The 20,055-nt window shown below is 35.2% G+C and overlaps 2 protein-coding genes across 6 annotated transcripts in view; one reads left to right on the top strand and one right to left on the bottom strand.

The window, feature by feature from the left end:
- LOC127565176 (lachesin) overlaps window positions 1–7,767 on the bottom strand; it is a 59,498-nt gene extending 51,731 nt beyond the window's left edge. For 4 of the 5 annotated variants that reach the window (XR_007954563.1, XM_052002517.1, XM_052002519.1 and 1 more), the window contains exons 1-2: window positions 7,325–7,767; window positions 2,552–2,728 (exon numbers count right to left, since the gene is read on the bottom strand). Coding sequence is in view for 4 of the 5 variants with exons in the window: in XM_052002517.1 (XP_051858477.1) it covers window positions 2,552–2,702 (151 nt within the window). In the remaining variant the exon portion in view is untranslated. The remainder of the gene's footprint in view (window positions 1–2,551; window positions 2,729–7,324) is intronic. The other variant, XM_052002518.1, reaches the window with a different exon arrangement.
- An 8,011-nt stretch (window positions 7,768–15,778) lies between these two features.
- LOC117565516 (E3 ubiquitin-protein ligase NRDP1) lies at window positions 15,779–17,378 on the top strand. Its single transcript, XM_034244651.2, has 2 exons — window positions 15,779–15,928; window positions 15,996–17,378. The coding sequence occupies exon 2, from the start codon at window positions 16,023–16,025 to the stop codon at window positions 17,025–17,027; it is 1,005 nt and encodes a 334-aa protein (XP_034100542.2). The 5' UTR covers window positions 15,779–15,928; window positions 15,996–16,022; the 3' UTR covers window positions 17,028–17,378.
- Window positions 17,379–20,055: the final 2,677 nt, after the last annotated feature.

Below are 20,055 nucleotides of genomic sequence, written 5' to 3'. Positions count from 1 at the left end.
AGACCTGGTAAGCCACTTATTTATATGTAATTTGTCCATGATTAGAAAATAAAACTTGTTTACCACCAATATAATTTTACATTATATATGGTCACTAGGGCGGGTCAATTTTTTTTCGCAAAAATCGTCCCCCATAATCAGAATCTACGAAGAATTCTAAGAAAATTTCACCATGAAACCATGTGTCTAAAATGAATTCCTAGTCCGCGCCGTGAAGCTTAAAGATTGCACTATGAGGTACATAAGGTATTTCGAGGTATTTAAGACATTTTAATGTATTTAAAAAAAAATACGCATTTTCCAATTATGTTGGAGTCAATTCTGATTCATTTTTTTACAACAAATTTTATAATTTTTTTTTTAAATTTATTTAACTTATAATTTTTTTTTTAATTCAACAAAAAAAACCAACTAGCCATGTTCTGGGCCTCATATAACAAAGTAGGACCAATGCGTCTGTAACTTTTTAACGAAGTAAGGTATCGGTCTGAAAATTGAAATATATATTCATATATATATTTTAAGCAACTAAATAAAAGTGGGCGTGGCATGATAAAAGGCGGAATTTAATTTTATTTTTTATTATAAAGTTTATTTGCTTTCTAACAAGTAGGTAATTATTGCATTTTGTTGCCTTGGAATATAATGTCATCTTATTAGAATCTCAAGTCTTTCTTTGACTCGATTTGAGGAACTTTGGAACGACTTTCTAAAGTCAATGACATAACAGCATCTCGATTCTGTGGCATAACTCGTCGTGAGACATGTGTTAACAACTGCACACATCGTTCGGTGCCCTGAATGTGCGATGTAATTGCTGGATCTGGCAGTGGTAATTAAGCAGAATTTATGTATTCCAGCAAGTGATCGTGTGGGATGTTTGCAGTAAATGGAGGTTCAAATAAGATGTCGTCATTATCCAAGTCAACTAAATGCATATAATCGGTGCAATCGAAATTAATGCGATTCTTTTTATAAGATCTAAGTTTAGTTGGGTCATATAATTTCTCGCGATAATACAAAATTTTATTAATTGCAATTTCGCGAACTGTTTTTCTTTCATCGAAAAGCATTTTTAACAAAATATTTTCTGTATGGGCGAAGAATGCATTGTTTTGGATTGCTTTTTTTACAATTTCTCTTAGATTTTGTGGTAAAAATTGCGTTGATTGAATAAAATTAAATAAAAGTTTACTGCCATATACCACCGAATTAAAATATTTGACATTAAAATACATCGGTATATAAACTTTCATAATGACAAGTTTTACTGCAAAATTAATTATCATTTAAATAAACTGTTATAAGAGAAACGCAAAAAAGCTTCACAAAAGCTTTAATATTATTATATTTATAAAGCTTATCTTTACAAAAGCCTCTTAATGTAATAATATATTTCTTTGCAAGCAAATAAACTTTATAATAAAAAATAAAATTAAATTCCGCCTTTTATCAAGCCACGCTCACTTTTATTTAGTTGCTTAAAATGCCTTTGAATATATATTTCAATTTTCAGACCGATACCTTACTTCGTTAAAAAGTTACAGACGCATTGGTCCTACTTTGTTATATGAGGCTCAGAACATGGCTAGTTGGTTTTTTTTTGTTGAATTAAAAAAAAAATTATAAGTTAAATAAATTTAAAAAAAAATTATAAAATTTGTTGTAAAAAAATGAATCAGAATTGACTCCAACATAATTGGAAAATGCGTATTTTTTTTTAAATACATTAAAATGTCTTAAATACCTCGAAATACCTTATGTACCTCATAGTGCAATCTTTAAGCTTCACGGCGCGGACTAGGAATTCATTTTAGACACATGGTTTCATGGTGAAATTTTCTTAGAATTCTTCGTAGATTCCGATTATGGGGGACGATTTTCACGATTTTTTGGACAGGAACAAATTGACCCGCCCTAATGGTCATATCGTTTTTATACTTGGCATATAACTATCAAACATTTCAGTCACTTGTGAAACAATTCAAATGTTGGAATTATCAAAATTTGGAAACTCTGCATGAGTCTATTTAAATATTTTCGATACTTCCTACATTTGCAATGATTGCGACTTACAGAAAATTCAGGTGTCTCTATCTCCCATCATGTTTAAATATGGCTAGACAGTTAATGAAATACCCTATTTTATAAAATCAAACAACTACAACCATCGGAAATATCTACAAACTTATGCTCGCCTGAGGAAAAGATTGACTAACAGTCCCCAGATTAAAACTTGACTAAAATATGATGAGTATTAGTATGGGAGAACCCATTACTTGGTGGTACCGTTGATTAATATTCGCCACATTTTTTAACTAGGAATCGCATTACGGACAACAAAAACGTATTTCCACTTGAAAGCAACTTCAAAATCCGCTAAAGTGCGGCTAAAAAAAAAAAAAGTGTTTATATACTTATGTCATAATTATGTTAAGCGCATTCGCACTCGTAGCACTTCAGCACAGAAAGTGTTCAGTGTTCAGTGTTCAATCAATTAATCATTAAGAAGCCCATTAAAGAGAGCTCATTAAATTATCAAAGCACTTACCCTTTGAAGGTATCTCGGCCAGAGTGGGCGATGCAGTCATCATTAGCAGCACAACAACAGATACGGCGTTGATAATGAGAGCGATGGCGGCTAAACGCCCATTGGCATGAGTCCGCTGGGGGCGTGGTCGTTGTCGTGGTCGCGGTCGCATGTTCGGAGCCAACTTTCAATAAATCTCTGCAATGGGCAATGGGCAAAAATTGTACACGAAAATGCAAAAGCCACTTCCCGCGTGAGTGGCGAGAGGCACAAACAAAATATACAGCTGCAAAGTGAATGAGTGAGAAGCGGACGGAGGTGGGGATCAAGATGATGTTACTGCTGCGCACAGCCAGCAAACGTTTTCACCTTTAATCACTTAAATGGCGCGTAATCAACAGCAACAATAGCAACAACGAAAACAGCAACAACAACCAGGGAAGCAACAACAACACGGGCATTGCAATCAACACCAAATGCCGCCGACAGCATTGAAATTGAGCGTCATGATGGCAAGGATGATGACGTGCGGGTTTGCCAGCACTTAACGGTGAAATGGAGGCGGCAATGGCGCCCAACCCGGATCCGGATGCGTAGCGTTTTCAAGCTAAAGTCTAAATATACTTGTTGTTGTTGTTGTTGCTGTTGTGGTTGTTGTTGCTCTTGTTGTTTTTGCTTGCTACATAGTTTGGCTGTAGCTTTTTGACTCTGCCAACGTTTGTTTGTTTGCCTGCCTGTCTTTCCGTCTCTCCCTCCGTCTATTCCTCCGTCCGTCCGTCCGTCAGTCTGTTCGCCTGTGTGCGCAATGTTGGTTGGGCGGTTTGTTAGGCCGTTAGACTGTTAGAGGCTGTAGTTGAGTTAGCCAAGTACATTTTGAGGCGTTGTTTTGACGCGTTTCAGGGTGTCTTTGTTGTTGCCGTCGTCTAGATTAAGTTGAGACAATTAAATGAAATATACTTAGACGGCATTTAGACAGTAATTTGATTTTGCGCCTTGACTTTGATTCTCTCGTCACAAACTTTTGGCAACGATTTAAAGTTTACTGAAGTATGACTCTATTTATATTGACACAATTGTTGACCTAAGCATTTAAGGATGTTTAAGGCCTTTAAATATAATTTTGAAATTCAAGTTTGTTTAAGACTTGTACAGATTTCTCATGTTTAACGATTTATAATCTAAACTTTTTACTGTGTTTAAATTTTTAGAAAAATAAACTTTTTCAACTACAGTAAAATTCAAAATTATATTATTATTTATTCGATGATTAATAACGAAGACTCAAGCAATTGTTAACATTGTTTTGCTTACAAAACTTGAATAATAAGCTCGAATTATTTGAACAGAAATTTAAAAAATTTAATATTTTATACAACAATTCTCTAAATAAATAGTATGAGTAAAACGAAACATTATATTTTTTGTCTAATTCAAAAACTTTTTTTTACAATTATTTATTTACTGTTTTTATATTGACAGAATTGTTGAACTAGCTATTAAGGATGTTTATGTGCTTGGAAACACATTTTGAAATCGGAGTTTTTTTTAAGATTTTCTTGTCTTCCTGATTATAATATAAAATAATGATATTTGAAACATTTTTTTTTAGTTTTCTATGAAATTAAATAAATCAACTAAAGTTAAATTTTAATTATTGAAGAAAGCAAGTGTAAAAATGATAAATGCAAGTAGTTGATGTTTGATAGAATAATGGACTATTGAATAAGAAACAAATAAAAATTAAATAAAACATTACACTCCCACAAAAGTATATAAAACTTCTTATGTAAAAGTATTTCGTTTTTATTCCAATACAAAAACTGTCTTCTATAATTATTTATTTAATTTTGTTGAGTGCATTTTTGAAGTGTTTTCAGTTTTGTAATTCACAGAGAAAACTCTTCTGCATTTTGCTTGCGGCTCGATTTCTTTTCGCCTCAATTTGCGATGTCAAGCTGTCGTCGCTGTGTGTCTGAGAGTAAATCAAGTTTGACAAATGAAATGATTACACAAAGTAAACACAAAACCACCTGTCAGAGAGAAAAAGAAGGAGAGAGAGCAAAGCACAAAAAAACTTGCCCAAAAGCCAAAAAAAAGAAGGAATAAATAACTAAACACAAACGTAAATGTAGTGTTGAAATGTGGAAGGAGGAACAAGTGAAAACGTGAAATGGAAAGAATGTGAGAAAAAGGCTGAAAAGAGCGAGCGGGAAACATGGCAACATTTTACAAGCGGAAAGCCAAAGGAATATTATAAGCAACAACAACAATAACAATAAGAAAGCAACAACGATGATTGCCAACAGCAAAATGCCAAAACCGAAAAGTAACGAAACGAACCGCACGACTCCGAAAATGCATGCCTGCAAAATGGCAATGGCAACACTTCCGCTTCCGGCGCTGCAGGCGTCATCACAACACACAGCACAGTTGGCAAAACGTTGAGCAAACTCAACTCAAAGGCAGCGGCGACAGACGACAGACGACAAAGGACAAACGACAGACGACAGACGACGGACGAGCCGAAACATAACAAAGCTTGTTAGTGTTGCTCCCCAAAGCGTTGACAACAACAATGCGAAACAATTTATGGTATTTTTGTATACCAAATTGATGGACTACAAAATCACCCTAGCAATTTGAATAATTTAAAGGCTGAATTTGAAAAAAAAAAAAATAAATAAAAAAAATATTTTCAGCCTTGAAATCGTGAATCAATATATATATTATATATACTATACTTTTTTTAAATTTTAGATATAAGACTTCTAAGATGATCAATAAAGAATCAAAGAATTAACTTACAAAAATTTGTAGGTTTACATTTAAGACTTTTAAATATTTGATAAAACAAGTTTAATTTTAAACAATAGTTAATGTCTTAAAATCATAATTCTTCAATTTATTTTAGTTGTCAACATTAACTTTTGATGCCTACGATTATCAATATTTTTGTTTAAGTATTGATAACAGATCAAAAAATAATATATAGTCAATCATAAAATTCAAGAGGAAGGGGAAATAAAAAAAATGTATAGATTAAGATTTAAAATTTTTCCTTAATTCAATTTTGAGATTTTTCCATTCTTGAACCATGATAAACCTTCTTGGTTCAATATTCACATCATGTAATTTTGATTCAAGATTTTATTCTTGATTTGAACACATGGTGTAGATAGAAACTTTTCAAACTCTTTTCTAATAGCTCTTGCTAACTGCAAATTTTACTTTTTTTCATCTTTACAACTTTTTCAATTTCGATATCGTTAGTTTGATTGAAATTGAAATTTAATGTGACAGATAAACAACTTAATCTATATTATGATAAATGATGTATTGACTGATTTAAATATTTTTTAATTCACACAAATTGTTGAATGAAACCTTATTAAATATTTTCAGAACGTTCTTCTCAATAACAACTCATTTGACCCAGTAAACTTTTGTGAGTGCTGAAAGGGTATCAAAACAAAAGCCTTTGAGCAGGGGTCCAGACACGAAAAATGGCGACGAAACGTACGAAAATTGTAAACGCTTTTAATATTAAAGCGCTGGGATGAAAAGAGAGACAAAAAGGGTCAGAGAGGAGTTGGCTGAGTTGAGCTCAATGCTGCCACCAGAGGTAAAACAACCAACAAAATGCAACACGGCAGCAACTATAAAGCAACAACAACAACAACAACAATCGGTAGGCATGCGGTGCATGCAAAAAGCCGCGACTGCATGAAAATACAACGACAAAAAGTGGGAAAACTCGGTGGTAAAAACAGCAACAGCAACAGCAACAGAAAACAACAACAAAAGTATGAGGAAAATTCTGGCAGGCAGCTAGCTTAATGCCTGCGGACCAGCAGCACATAGAGTTCCTTTTTGCAAAGTCCTGGCTGCAGGCTGCATTCTCCTGACGCCAGCGCCAGGGATTCATTGGTAGATTCCATTGCTGCCTGGAGTTTGGCCTCTTCGTGACGAAAATGTTTCGCTTAACTGGATTTTCAAATATTTATTGCAACAAATTATTTTGCTGGTTACATGTCTCCAGCCCCTGCTTCTAACTCTTTCCTTCCCGCTGTTTGTGAGTGGTTTTTATGGCAATTTAGTTTGTTGCATTGCATTGTTGCAGGATTTGCAGAGTCGAGTTGAGTCTTTGCGGCTTTCTGCAGCAATTGCCAACAAATTAGTTTATAGCGCAAATAAAAACTATCATAAACGAAATTATTTTAAATAATATTATAACACTATTTACAATAAAAAAATATATATTTTAAAGTTAGATTTAACAGAGAGTGCTAGGAATATGCATGCAACTTAAAATATAGAGTACATCATATAAAAATATGAATTAAGGTGCAATACAAAATGTAAAATATTCTGTTAAAAATACAATTATTAATTAATTACTAAAACAAGTTATATACTTGATTTCTTTACTTTTGAAATTTATAATCTTTGTTTGTAGCTTTCTCCCAATATTTTCTTTGGTATATTTAGAGTTTATATCTCGTATATTTTCCCAATTATTTGTTTCTGTATTTAGCTTGCCGACTATTTTCCCCACATTTTTAAGGTTGCGTTAAAGTGTGAAGATCCGCCTTTATTTAACCTTGCTCTCTTATCACTTTGGCATATCAATTCCCTCCTCACGCCTTCCCAAATGGTTCCATATAAAAAGTTTTACTTGGGCAAACAAACAAAACACACAGAGCTGTCGAGCAATGTTTTTGGCCAACTACAAAATATATTTGCAGCCGACAGAAGCAGAAACTCAAAACAAAAACAGAAACAATTTCTAATTACATCAAATTAAGCACACACACACACACACACTGAGACACAGAGGCAAACACACACGTTGCAAGTTGATGTTGAGTAACGGGTTCCGGTTGCACACGACAATTGCACGGGCAAAACTTTCACTTGATGCGTTCAAAACTTTTGCGAGGGCTGCCAGAAGCTGACAATTGATGGCAACACTGACAACGACAACGACAACGGCAACGACAACGACAACGAGAACGGCGTGAACAATGCGACGAGCAACATTTCGTGTCAAATCGTTTTATAACGTTGTTTCGCTTAACGTACTACGCGTCAACGTAAGCGTAAAGACGTAAACAATTCGCGTTAGCGGCACACAAAAACACGCTTTACAGTTACGAGAGCTGAGTGTTACACAGAGGGATTTCGATTGAGTTGCTGCTGCTGCGACAACAAAGAGCGCATAACCGTCCGCACAGAAGGAAAACCGATGCACGACTGAACGTAAATGGCGTTGACTCGATTGGTGGATATGCGGCGACCTCCAAGCCACCGAACAGTGCACTTCGTTTCGCTTCGTGCGCTGCTCGTGCTATATGTCGGCTTTTCGAACTTCGAAAGTACGACCGAATGTAAGAGAGAGCGAAGAGCGACTCACTGGAAGGAGTCACAGCAAGCCGAAGGCAACCCGCGAGACTTTCAAATGTTTGCCTTAGTTGCTTAGTGCCCGATGTGATGATGATAGGCACACAGTGTGCTCAGCATGCGGCTAAGTCAGTTCACTACTGATTGGTGGTTAGCTTAGGTTAGTTATAAGGGCTTGTTAACACTATTATCATATCCACCAAGCAAAACTGGAAGGTTGAATATTGTAAAGTGAAAGTCTTATGGTAAACAGACAAATTGGTATGCGGTAAATCAGTTGCTATTTATAATTTATTCTACAATTCTTCACTATTTAGATAGCTCAATCTTAACTCAAAGCACTATGCTCGACCCGTTATGTAGTCAAATTAGCAAGCAGATTATAAAAAGCAACTACATAAAATTGGCTTATCTCTCTGAAACACAAAAATTTGTTGTGTGGCAAGCACAAGACCCTGGTAACCACAATAAAATTATGACGCATACGCAGCGTGGGCTGGCAACATTGTGATAAACACAGCGGGCAAAACTTAAAACCAAACAGAAGCTTCTAGCACTAAAGTATCATCATACGCCTTTGTTTCAGGCAAATAAGTTTACCCAAAAAAACCTATGAAAAATACTTGTATTTAAAGCAAACGTTTTGTTGCAAGAGCTTGACCAACATTTTTATCAGAAAGAGCCGCAACAGTTTTCCTCGGCCAGGCATCATTTTTCAACAAACAACACAACAACAACAAAAAATGGAAATGAAAAAGGCATAGGAAAAAGGGACCAACAACAGAGCAACGTTGATGACGGCGATGATGATGGCCAAAGCAACAACATTTGACAAACGGCAACGTCACAACTTTGGGGTGTCGAGGTCAGCTTGGGACGAGACGAACACCTCCCCCCCTCACTCATCATCGCAATAATTTTTGGGGACATTCTTTGAGTGTATTTGTGTGTGTCTGTCCGCTTGTCGAATCCATTTCAAAGCGCATTAAAACGTATTTAGAAGCTTAGCACAAAGTCTGGCCATTTATAAACTGCCATAAAGAGAACAACTCTTTCGCCATTTCATGCTCGAAATTATTATATAAATAATAATACTACATAATGTTGTCAGCAAAATGCTAATTTAAATGCTAAGCAATAAATAATTGTATTTGCAAATAATGTGGAATCTATGAAATTGGTATTTATTGAAGAGGTGTTTAAAAATGTAAATATTTAAAATGCCTAAAACTTTATTTGAATTTAAATTATTTTTCAGTTACTGCTTAAAAGTAACGAAATATTTCAAATAATTCAATAGAGTTTTCTATTTTGTTTGAAGTACTTTAAGCCAATTTATTTTATGCAATTATTTTAAATCCAAAATTTTATTTTACAAATAGTAGTATCTTTAAGACACAGAAATTCGCTATTTATAATATATTTTAAACGTACAACAAATTTGTTCATTTTCCCCCATTTTTTATTTAATTAAAATATTTATTTATTTATAAATTTAAAACAATTGGTGATATGTTTAGATAAACTAACAACTGCGTATCTTCAAAAGGATTAAATGCATACTTAACTCGACTTAAAATTGAAGCCAAACTTAAAGAAGTTTTGTGAAAACTGTTTGCAGTTATTATCAGCCAATTCTCAAGCTGCACAACATCCCAAGAAATGAAAGAAAAGTCTGCAAAGCTTTTTAGGGATGTGACATAGAACAAATCCGCTTTGGCAGCATTGTGATCCCTGCTGGTACCTTCCCCCTCTGCATCCCTATTCCCTTTTCAACAGTCTTTAAGGACACCCTATGGAACGGCATTTAGCTGTATTTGAACGGTGTCGCTGATGATGCTTCTGTTGCTGCTGCTGTCGTGTAAGAAACGACACCCAAAAGTGCGGGCATTAAATGAAAGTTGCACTTGCTTTCCTATTCCATTTGCCCTTTTTCATTTTCTTTTTGTTGCATTTTTTTCTTCTCCAATTGGCGTAAATTGCAAGCGCATAAAAAAGTGATAAGTAGTGCAAGGCAAGAACAGCTTAGGGTTGGGGCTGAGACGAAAAGAGGGAGGTAATGCAATCCTTTCTATTGGCGATGCTACTGCAGCTGCTGCTGCTTTGTCTTCAACATAACAGCACCCAAGTGGCAAGTGTCAATTGATTTCCAGGGATGTGGCTCTGGTCATGACCATCTCCCAGTCTCTGAGTGTGCGTGAGGGTGTGTATAAGTGTGTGTGTGCCTAAAGCGCATTAGCTGCAAATGGCAACAACAACAACAACGGAAACAACGAGATAAAGTCGCTGATTGCATTAAAAGCACAAATAGCTGCTAAAATTCAAGAGATCAACAAATATGCAAGAAAAACGCCAGACTACAAAACAATGAAATTCTAACAAACATTTCACTCTTTTAAATGGCCCAAAAGCAAACGAACAATTGTCACAGCTTTAAAGTCTCTCTCTTCACGTTAGATTTATTCTCATCCTCTTGACAACCGTCTAGACCCAATATTTTGCCAATTTTGGGTTAGGCTTTTGTTGAATTTTGCCTTTTGTTGTTGCCCGTTCAGCAGACTCCTAAACTCGCTTGGACTGACTGGAGTAGAAACCAAAATACAAGGAGTATTAGCAAAAGGCTGGCCGAATGTTCGCAATGCTCGCATATAAATGAGCTCTTTTTTGAAACCATCCAGAAGCTGTTTATGACTAAAGCTTAAACTGAAATTGTATTTAAGAAATGTTTGCGAAACTTCGAAATATACCGATTATACTAGAATTGGTATAAAAATATACCATAACATTCAAAATATACTGTAGCGTACAAAATATACCAGATTATCAGTGTTGGAATATCACCTTTCCCAGGCAAAATTAGCATTACACCATATTTAGTATTTAAGGTATTTAAAAATTTAACTCCTATGGCCACACTATTACTGTAGCTCTCCGGTAAAAAGAAGCGTTCTCTCTTCTTTCTTGTTTCTCAAAGTGTGGTGTGGCTCGTGGTGTGGTGTTGCATAAATACATAAATAAAATAAACATATTCTATCCTGCGTTATTATTTAAAGCATTCAAGTGAAAGAGTTTTCCAATAATTAATCGAAGCAGTTAGGATATATAAATATATAATATAAAATTATTATAGTCTCAGAGACATACGTACTTACGTGTTCATATACAAACATATAGACGGACATGTAAGAACACTTTGAACTCAGTTATATATTTAACATATTTAGTTTCTAGTTTTAGCTATTTTTTTTGTTTGTTTGTTAGGAAGAAACATTTAGTGAACTAGTGATAAAATGGCAATAAAAGATTAACATATTTGTATGCGACAAAACACAATACTAAATAAAGTGTATATTTGTGCAATATATTGATATTTTCTTATTAATCTGAAGCGCATACAAATAAAACTCTGCCATTTTCAATTGAAGCGATGTCGAATTGCATATTTCATTCAACCCAAACAAAACTCTTCAAACTCCAACTCAAATAAAAATAAATCTCTGCGGCGTTTTTGTGTGCTGGACAAAAACCCACACTCAAATAAATCAGATTAATGTGTACTTAATATTTGCCATTAAGTTTTTATTACTTTCCCCATAGACACACACACGTACACACAACACACACAGACACACTTGCTCTTATATGTACATATATAGGAGTTTGTCGACCAGGTACATAAATCGGAGGAACCCGTTAAGCCCAAATAAAATATGTCAATTGGTTACGATGAAATAAACGGTTGATTTTGCTCACCATTTTAGGGCAAATGCGAAGGGAGACTTTTTTTTATTTCATTGTTAGTAATAGGAAGACAAAAATTGGCAATATATGTGAAATATATATTTTGCAATTAAATGAGATAATTAAAATAAATATTGTTTCGAAAACTATGAAAATATACATTATTGTGAAGAAACTTTCGATGAATTGTACGAATTAAAATTATTTTTAAAGCATTTCTGTAAATCTAAACTAAATGGTAACTAGAATTATTAATCAAATCAAACAATCATTTGTCATATGCAAAATATCTCTTAGTTCAAACATCAAAGCTAAGATTTGTTCTTAAATGTTAAATGTCTCTTTACACAATTGAAATCTTTAACCAGGTGTAAAATAAAATAACATATAGATTTTATTGTATAAGTGTTAGCTCTTAGCTTTTAAATAAAATAATATATATAAATAAAATAATATATATAATATATTATATACATTTTTTTATAACACTTTCGAACTCTTTCCACCAGTATACACTTAAACTTAAAAATAAAAATCACAATTTATTCTGTAAATGTCTCTTTACACTATTAACTTCTTTCACAAGCTTAGCCTAACTTTAAGTCGATTCAGGTAGAACTAATAGTTAATAGGGCAAAAACCAGATTTTGAATGCAACGCTGGATCTAAGTTCAGACGTGGCCAACTCTTTGCGGCTTTGTCTGAGGGGAGTTATGCCAGACATTTCCTGTTTTCGGTTTTTGCCCGACATAGCGAATCCTTTGCTTCCGTGTTCACGAAAATATGTCTGGCAAAACATCGTAGGTCCAGCTTCAGTGAATTTTCAATTTTATCGCTTCCAATTTTCAGATACATTTTCCACCACCTTCCACGCTTGGTGCCTGGACTCGTTCTTAGCGTAGTTTGTATTTTCCATGGCACGCTTTGTGTGTTTTGGTTTAGCTGCTACGTGATTTATGCATTGGTGATTAGTGGCGATTCCTTGGGGAGGCAGTCATAATTGTGTCCGATCAGAAAATCAATTCCATGCGCCAGCGACGCCGACAGCGCAACAGGAAACGTCAAACACTTTACAGCCTGCAAAAACAATATGCTCAAGTGGCAGTTGTTGTTGTTGTTGTTTGTGGCATGAAGCAAACGCAGACATTGCAAGTACTATTAGCGGCAGCATGTGCTGCCATTGTTATCATTGTCATTGTCAACGATAACAACAACAAGTCTAGTTGTTGCAGCATGCAACAACAACCAATAACAGCAACCACAACAACAAATAATATTGAAGATTTCGTTTCACGAACAATTTATGGTTCTCTCCGCATAATGGGGCTTACAATGTTTTCCCAAGCTATTCTCTTTTAAAGTTTAACGCTAGGCAATTAATTTCATATACTACATTACCCAAATCTATTATATAATGTATCCAAAAATAAATAATTCTATATTTTAATGTATTTAAGATAGTTTTGTAAAAAGCACTTTCAAATAATCTCATTATCTAAAGTGATACAAGGAAGTTAACCTACATATATTGGGATAGTAAATATAAAAAAAAAATAATGGATTATTATAAAATTCTTTTAATTTTTTGATTTATAAATGCAAAGATTTTTATAATTCAAGAATAAACAAATAAATATAGTCCAAATTTATATGTACATGTAAGAAAACTTTCCCACCCATTTTGTTTTTTAAATATAGTAACCCTTTTGGTAGGATACCTCTGTTGGCCGGACAAAAGAGTGCGAGAATTTAACTTCGCCTCTAACAATGTATGAATGTAATTTTTATTAAGAGCAATTTTGACCGTTTGTCTTTTTGACTTAGATAATTTCTAAAGACTCCACTGTGCATATAAGGAAGTGCAACACATGCATAAATTAAGCAGAGCTGAGAGCGAGACTGAACCAGAGAGGGAGAGAGAGAGAGAGAGGGAGAGAGAGAGAGAGCGAGGGAGTGAGAGAGAGCCCTTTGGATGGGTTTGTGGGATGTTGAACAGGTGGCGGGTTAACTGTTGGTGTTGTTGCTCAAGCGTGCATGTTCCCCATTATACATACAGTCAGACATTATCGGCACTCCCCCTCACACACACACACATATACATAGACACACCAACACAGAGATAGATGCAGGTATATGCATAAAACATGTCTCGGCACAGTGGCAGCAAATTGAATCAATAATATCCAATCATGGGTTAACAATGCGAATTGATTTCTAGGCAAGCATGCCGCATACTTGCAGGATACGTAGCATGTTTGTGCCTCAGCCATATGCAAACATGACAGCCCAAGGATAACAACAACAACAACAACAGCAACAGCAACAACAACAGCAAGAACAGCAGCTGCAACAATTGGCCACAAGTCAGAGCCCTTTTAGCCTCGATGGTCGGAGAACAAGCACATCTAACAAGTGTTCATGTAAATATTAATTAAGTTTTGGCTTTTGCTGCATTAGCCTTATGCTTTTGTTGCCGACAGCACAGCACATATGGGCAGGACACCGGGCAGGACTCAGGACTCAATACACCAGCAGGTGTAAGCATCTGTGTTATCAGCAATATTAGTTGCATAGTTTACCAGCAACCTTTGGCCTTTGTTTAATCAACTAACTCAAGTCGCATCTAAGTACTCGAGAATCTGCTGCACTTTGGGGATGGGTTGCCATTGAATTCAATTAGTTGACAAAGAGTTTCATTTAATTTGACACTAATTTGCTCTATACTCATTTGTTGTTGCTGCTGAGGTTGTTCACAAGCTTGTTTGTTGACTTAAGGCAGACACTGTTCGAGGCTGTTTGCTGAATGCAAATAAATAAATTATCAGTTTGAAGTGACTTTGTTTCATGGTTTATAAGTTAATTAATTTACTGAATTCCTTGAAGATAAATATGTTACACTTTACTTAACTCAATTAACAGATTGTTAAGCTTATATCACAAAAGTGTCTTGAAAAGATTTTAAAGGTTGCTAAAGTTGTATTATAAAAATACTACTAAATATACCTTAAATGTGCAAATGTTTTAAAAAGTTTTAAATATCGCATGCGTATTTAAGAGTTGTAATCATTAATTCTTTTCTTTTTTCTCTAATTAAATTCAAGAAATTCCCATTAAAATTCTATTGTGCATTTAGTTTTTAATTTAATTCGTTTTTCTGTGAAATAACGATATTCAAATGGTAATCGCATTTGCAGAACTTTTTTAATATTGCCTATATTGAAGCTATTCATTCAATTTGAGAGAGCCTCAATTCAATTTGTGTGTCACAGCTTAGTGCGAAACTTTGAAAGGACCATAAAAATTATACCAACTACAAATGCAATTTGTAAAACTTTAAGTAGCAAATGGTGTCGCCAACTGCCGCGAACAGAAACAGAAACTGAAACGGAAACTTTTCGCATTTTCATTACAAGTTTCGCTTAAATATCTTCCATGCAATGTAACCTCAATTCAAGCTTGTGCATCTGCATAATTTGCACAATCTTTTAATGCAAATGGTATGAATTCATTCATGGCGTGAAATGAGTCTTCAAATTGCATAAGTGATTCTGAGAACTATTTTCAAAAATAAGTGAATTCATGAAGTATCCAATAATAGATAAATACTGCATACTACGGCTTTCAATTTTGTGTTAAGTGACATATGGAAAAAATTATAAAATTAACTAATTAATATTAATTCTAAATAGAGTTCTTATGTTTCTCATAAAAATCTTCAAATTTTTTATTAATATAAATGGCTTATCTAACTGCCACAAGTTTATGGCTATAAAGTGAGTAAGTGCGAAATGACATTCTCTTAATTATTGTTATGTTTGAATTATTTAGTTGAATACAATTCTACTGAGTCTCACAAAAATTTCTAATTTTAATTATAACAACATATGTAATTTTGGTCATTAAGTGATTTGTATCCTGCTGTATCTGAAAATCAGAATTATATTGTTTCAATAAGTGTCACTTGATTCGAAATCAATCGATTAAGCAGAAAGCGAGCTACTCTAACAGACGAAAATGAATCAAATACTTGTTGCTTTTCAAAACAACTTGTTTCAAATGTCAGTTGAAAGAAAGCTAACGAGTCATTTTGAAAACAAGAGAGAGAATTTAATGTCAGTTTTCGGAGAAATTCATATCAGATCTAGTCAACTGCCGGCTGCAACGCAACTTTCACATTTCGAAACGAAATTTTTGAAAAAAAAAACGAATTGTTCTTCATTTGTTTTGGCTTTCATCCTTTAAAGACAAGAGATAAGGGTAAGCAAGTGTTGTCCACACATCATCACGCATTCCCCAACTAATCTATCTCACCTTTTACGAAAAGCGACAATTATTGATAAGTGAAACCATCATGGGCTACGATCTAGCATTGATCATCGGACACGTCGATGAGGAGTTGCTCTGTCCCATTTGTGCCGATGTGCTGGAGGAACCGATGCAATCCTCGAGCTGTGAGCATGCCTTCTGTCGCTATTGCATCGAAAAGTGGATGCAAGAGAAGCAAATCTGTCCCGTCGATCGCTCCGATCTGATGCCCGTTCATCTGGTGTCCGTGTCGCGTCTGATGCGCAACATGCTCAGCCGCCTGAAGATCAAGTGCAGCTTTGCCGAGAACGGCTGCTCGGCGATCCTCTCGCTCGATGAGTTTCGCGATCATGTGGCCAACTGCAAGAACAATCCCAAGGTGGTGGTCATGTGCACCAAGGGCTGCGGCATGAAGGTGCCCAAGGACGAGCTGGCCAAGCACAACTGTGTCTTCGAGTTGCGCGAACAGCTCAAGGATCAGATCAGCGAAGTCAGCGAACTACGCGACCTACAGGCGCATCAGGAGCGTCGGCTCAACGAGCATCGACGTGAGCTGGAGCTGGTGCAATATTATATAGCGGCACTGCGTTCCACCAATCCCGTTATACGTAATGTTGGCGACCAGCTGGATCGCTACTCACTGATGCGCTGGGGTCGCAGCCTGCCTCTGGCCTCGGTTCGCACCTGGGGCAGTCTCATCTCCACCCCGGACAGCCCGATGCACATGATGGTGAGGGAGGGACTGCGGGCCAGCGGGTGTCCGCTGCATTTGATCAATGTGCTGATGGATTGCTGCTACGAGGACAGCTGGCCAGAGGGGCTGGCGACGCTGGAGATGCGTCGCATGAATCTGCATCGATTGGCGCAGTTTGTGACACGCCTGCTGCCAGTCTTAATCACTGGTAAACCATGCGTCGTTGTCCTGGGCGGCGACAATGCTCACATGCCCGAGAATCTGCGGCCCACGCTGGGCATCATTATGATATTTGTTGATGGCGTCGATGAGACGCATTCGGAGCCAGCACCGTTGCCGGATAGCGACTATATGTGAATCAACATTTTTGGGGGTTATTTCATTCGTGTTCGAATCGCTCAAAATCATTTCTTTGGATGATCAAATTTTCAGACGTTGTTCTTTTTTCTAAGTTTGGCTTGGCTTTCGATATTTGCGCTAGGATGTGAACGAATTGCGGTATCTAAATTGTTTAAAAGTATCGCTGTCGTCCACCTGACAACACCCAAACAAAAACAAATACATGTTGGGTCAATTGCCAGTTGTGGAGCAGCAACCCATCAAATATTGTTTATCTAAATTGAATCAGTTTGCAAATCCAAAAAAAGAATTTATTACTGCCTTTGTGGTTCTGCTTTGTACAATTTATAAATTGGATTTAATAACTAACATATATATTTTTATTGAAGAAGAAGTGGATAAGAGCACAGAACATGTAATGTCCATTCTTGGATTTACTAATAAGCTAAATTTAAACAAACAAATAAAGATACAGTTCATTGTGCTCGACTGTAAGATTTCCCACACTGAAAAATACCATATTCTTAAAATATACTAAATTAATTTATTGACTACCAATCATTTTCAAAAGTACCATATTTTAAAAATATATCTAATATACCGCAAAAGTACTCAAATATTTCAAAGGCTTTATTTAATGTATTAATATGGAATTATGTTCATACGGACAGACAGACAGATGGACAGACTGACATGGCTATATCGTCTGGTCAAAAATATATAGTATAAGCTTTGTGGGTTCGGAGATGTCCTTACATAAATTTCTTCTACTCTTGGGTAGCGCATATAAAAAGAATTCACTTTCATTATCTTTCTGACTACATAGCTTTGTTTAATTATTGTGAATTTAATTATTCAATGTATTGTTAATAATTTAAATAATTATTAAGATTAACAATTATATTTCAATTCTCTTGTAAATCAATATTATAAGATTATCAAAAATATATTCAGAAATCCCATAAATTAAGTATATGGGCACACTGTTTTTTACCTTTTCTGTATGGTGAGAAGATTGTAAATAGCTGATTTTGCTTTTGTTGCGTTTTGAAACCGAAATTAAACGCGAATTACAAAAGTCTAGATTTTATAAAAAAAAAAAAAAAAAATTGAAAGTATTTTACTAGTAGATTAGAATAACTTTTGAAATTTAATTCTGTTATCTCTTTTTTCTTGAAAATTGTTTATATGCGAACGTAAAGTGAAGGATATCTGCTGCTGATCAAATAATTTGGTTGAAACATTAGCATTACTAAATAGTTAATAATACCTATCTAACAATTGAAATTCGTAAACTTGAATTTTTCAAAAATTAGTTGCAGCTTCTTTCTTTCTATTATAAAAGTTTGCACAAAGATAATATCATTTTGCTTTGCTCTTTTTTCACAGGCCAAAGGAAATCAAATCTACCAGTTGCACACAATTTCGCCGAGATATTTTCATAAATAAATGCTGAAAGTTCTTGTGCATATTTATGGCCTCAAGAGCAGCGGAAGTTATGTAAATCTGCAAAACTTGTGGCTCAAAACAGATGGCGGCTTAAAATGGACTCTTGTCATCGTGCAGCTTGTGCGTGTTCTTCTTGGTCTTGTTGTTGTTGTTGGACAAACAACAATTTACAAAATTTTATTTATAAAGTGAAATTTTAACAAATTAACTGCGAATAGGGAAGCCGAAAAACAAACAAATAACCAGACCAGAAAGAAGGACACCTTTTCACTCAACAGTTTTGAATTGAGTATATCGTATGAATTGTAAATTTTGCACAAACACTCAAGAGCACACACACATATACACATACATACGGACACAAAAGCATGCTCTAGCAACAACACATATTGTTATGTCCAAATATTTACACAATATCAACTATATATGCAAACACAGTGACAAAACTGACAATGACAATTTCTATATGTAAGTATGAATTTGGTTTTAAATTTCATTTCGTTTTGCCATCCGTTTGGATATAAATTTTCATGTTTTCCCTCAGTTGGTATTTGCCATTGTCCGCTTGCTTTTTGTGACAACTGTACACATAACTATCTCACATTTTGCGCTCATACTTCTTTCTGTCAAACTTCTGAGCTTCGTTGAATTGCAATTGCATTTTTCTATGCATTCGAAGTGTGATTGTGAGAGCAAGATACTTCTTGTTGCTTATCTACTGGAACAGCTGCGACTGGACTACACAATAGGTTTATGGGTTTACTTTGAATGTTTGATTTAAATTTCGCCTCTGAACCAACAGAATACAATGTGCACTTGCAAATTCCTTATACAATAATCAGCTGCATGGGAAATAAGAAAATATTCAGAATCAGCTTGGAATTAAAAATCTTACTAACAGTTTAGAGCATAGGATTAAAAGAAGCTTCATTGCAAGGTAAATATTATGTGATGTAAAAACCAAAAGAAAATGTAATTAAACAAAACAAAAATATTTAAATAACAAATCAATATTGAAGCCAAGTGCGTGATTTACTCTCTCAACGAAAGCAATTACTTTAGCACTTGCTTGTTATTTATGGCTTTCTAAGAGAGAAATCAATATAAATTAATGTTCGAACTTTGAAGCCACATTTCCAGATCTGTCAATTTCAGCCGGCGATGCGCATTAGAATATTATCAGCAATTTTCGTTTGACTTCGTTTGGATACAACAAACTGTAGTAGACAATCGAAAACACAGTCAATGAACCAGGCTAATTTAATAAGTCAAACACAACATAATATATACACAATCACACACACACGCACACACACACACTCACTATGTCTATGCAGCTTGAAGGCCTAGAACAATATTTTTCCAATTGAACTAACGCCAATATAATGAAAATCAACACTTCCGGTTTGCTAGGCATCAACGCAGAGAGCAGACGAAGGATACATGCCACAGTCAACTACAACTACACTGACACACACACACACACACACACACACACACACACACACACACACACACACACACACACACACACACACACACACACACACACACACACACACACACACACACACACATACACAGTGAGAGTCACCCG

The sequence above is a fragment of the Drosophila albomicans genome, chromosome 2L (assembly GCF_009650485.2).
Source record: "Drosophila albomicans strain 15112-1751.03 chromosome 2L, ASM965048v2, whole genome shotgun sequence".
NCBI lineage: Eukaryota > Metazoa > Arthropoda > Insecta > Diptera > Drosophilidae > Drosophila > Drosophila albomicans.
This window is presented reverse-complemented; position numbering and strand designations above follow the sequence as displayed.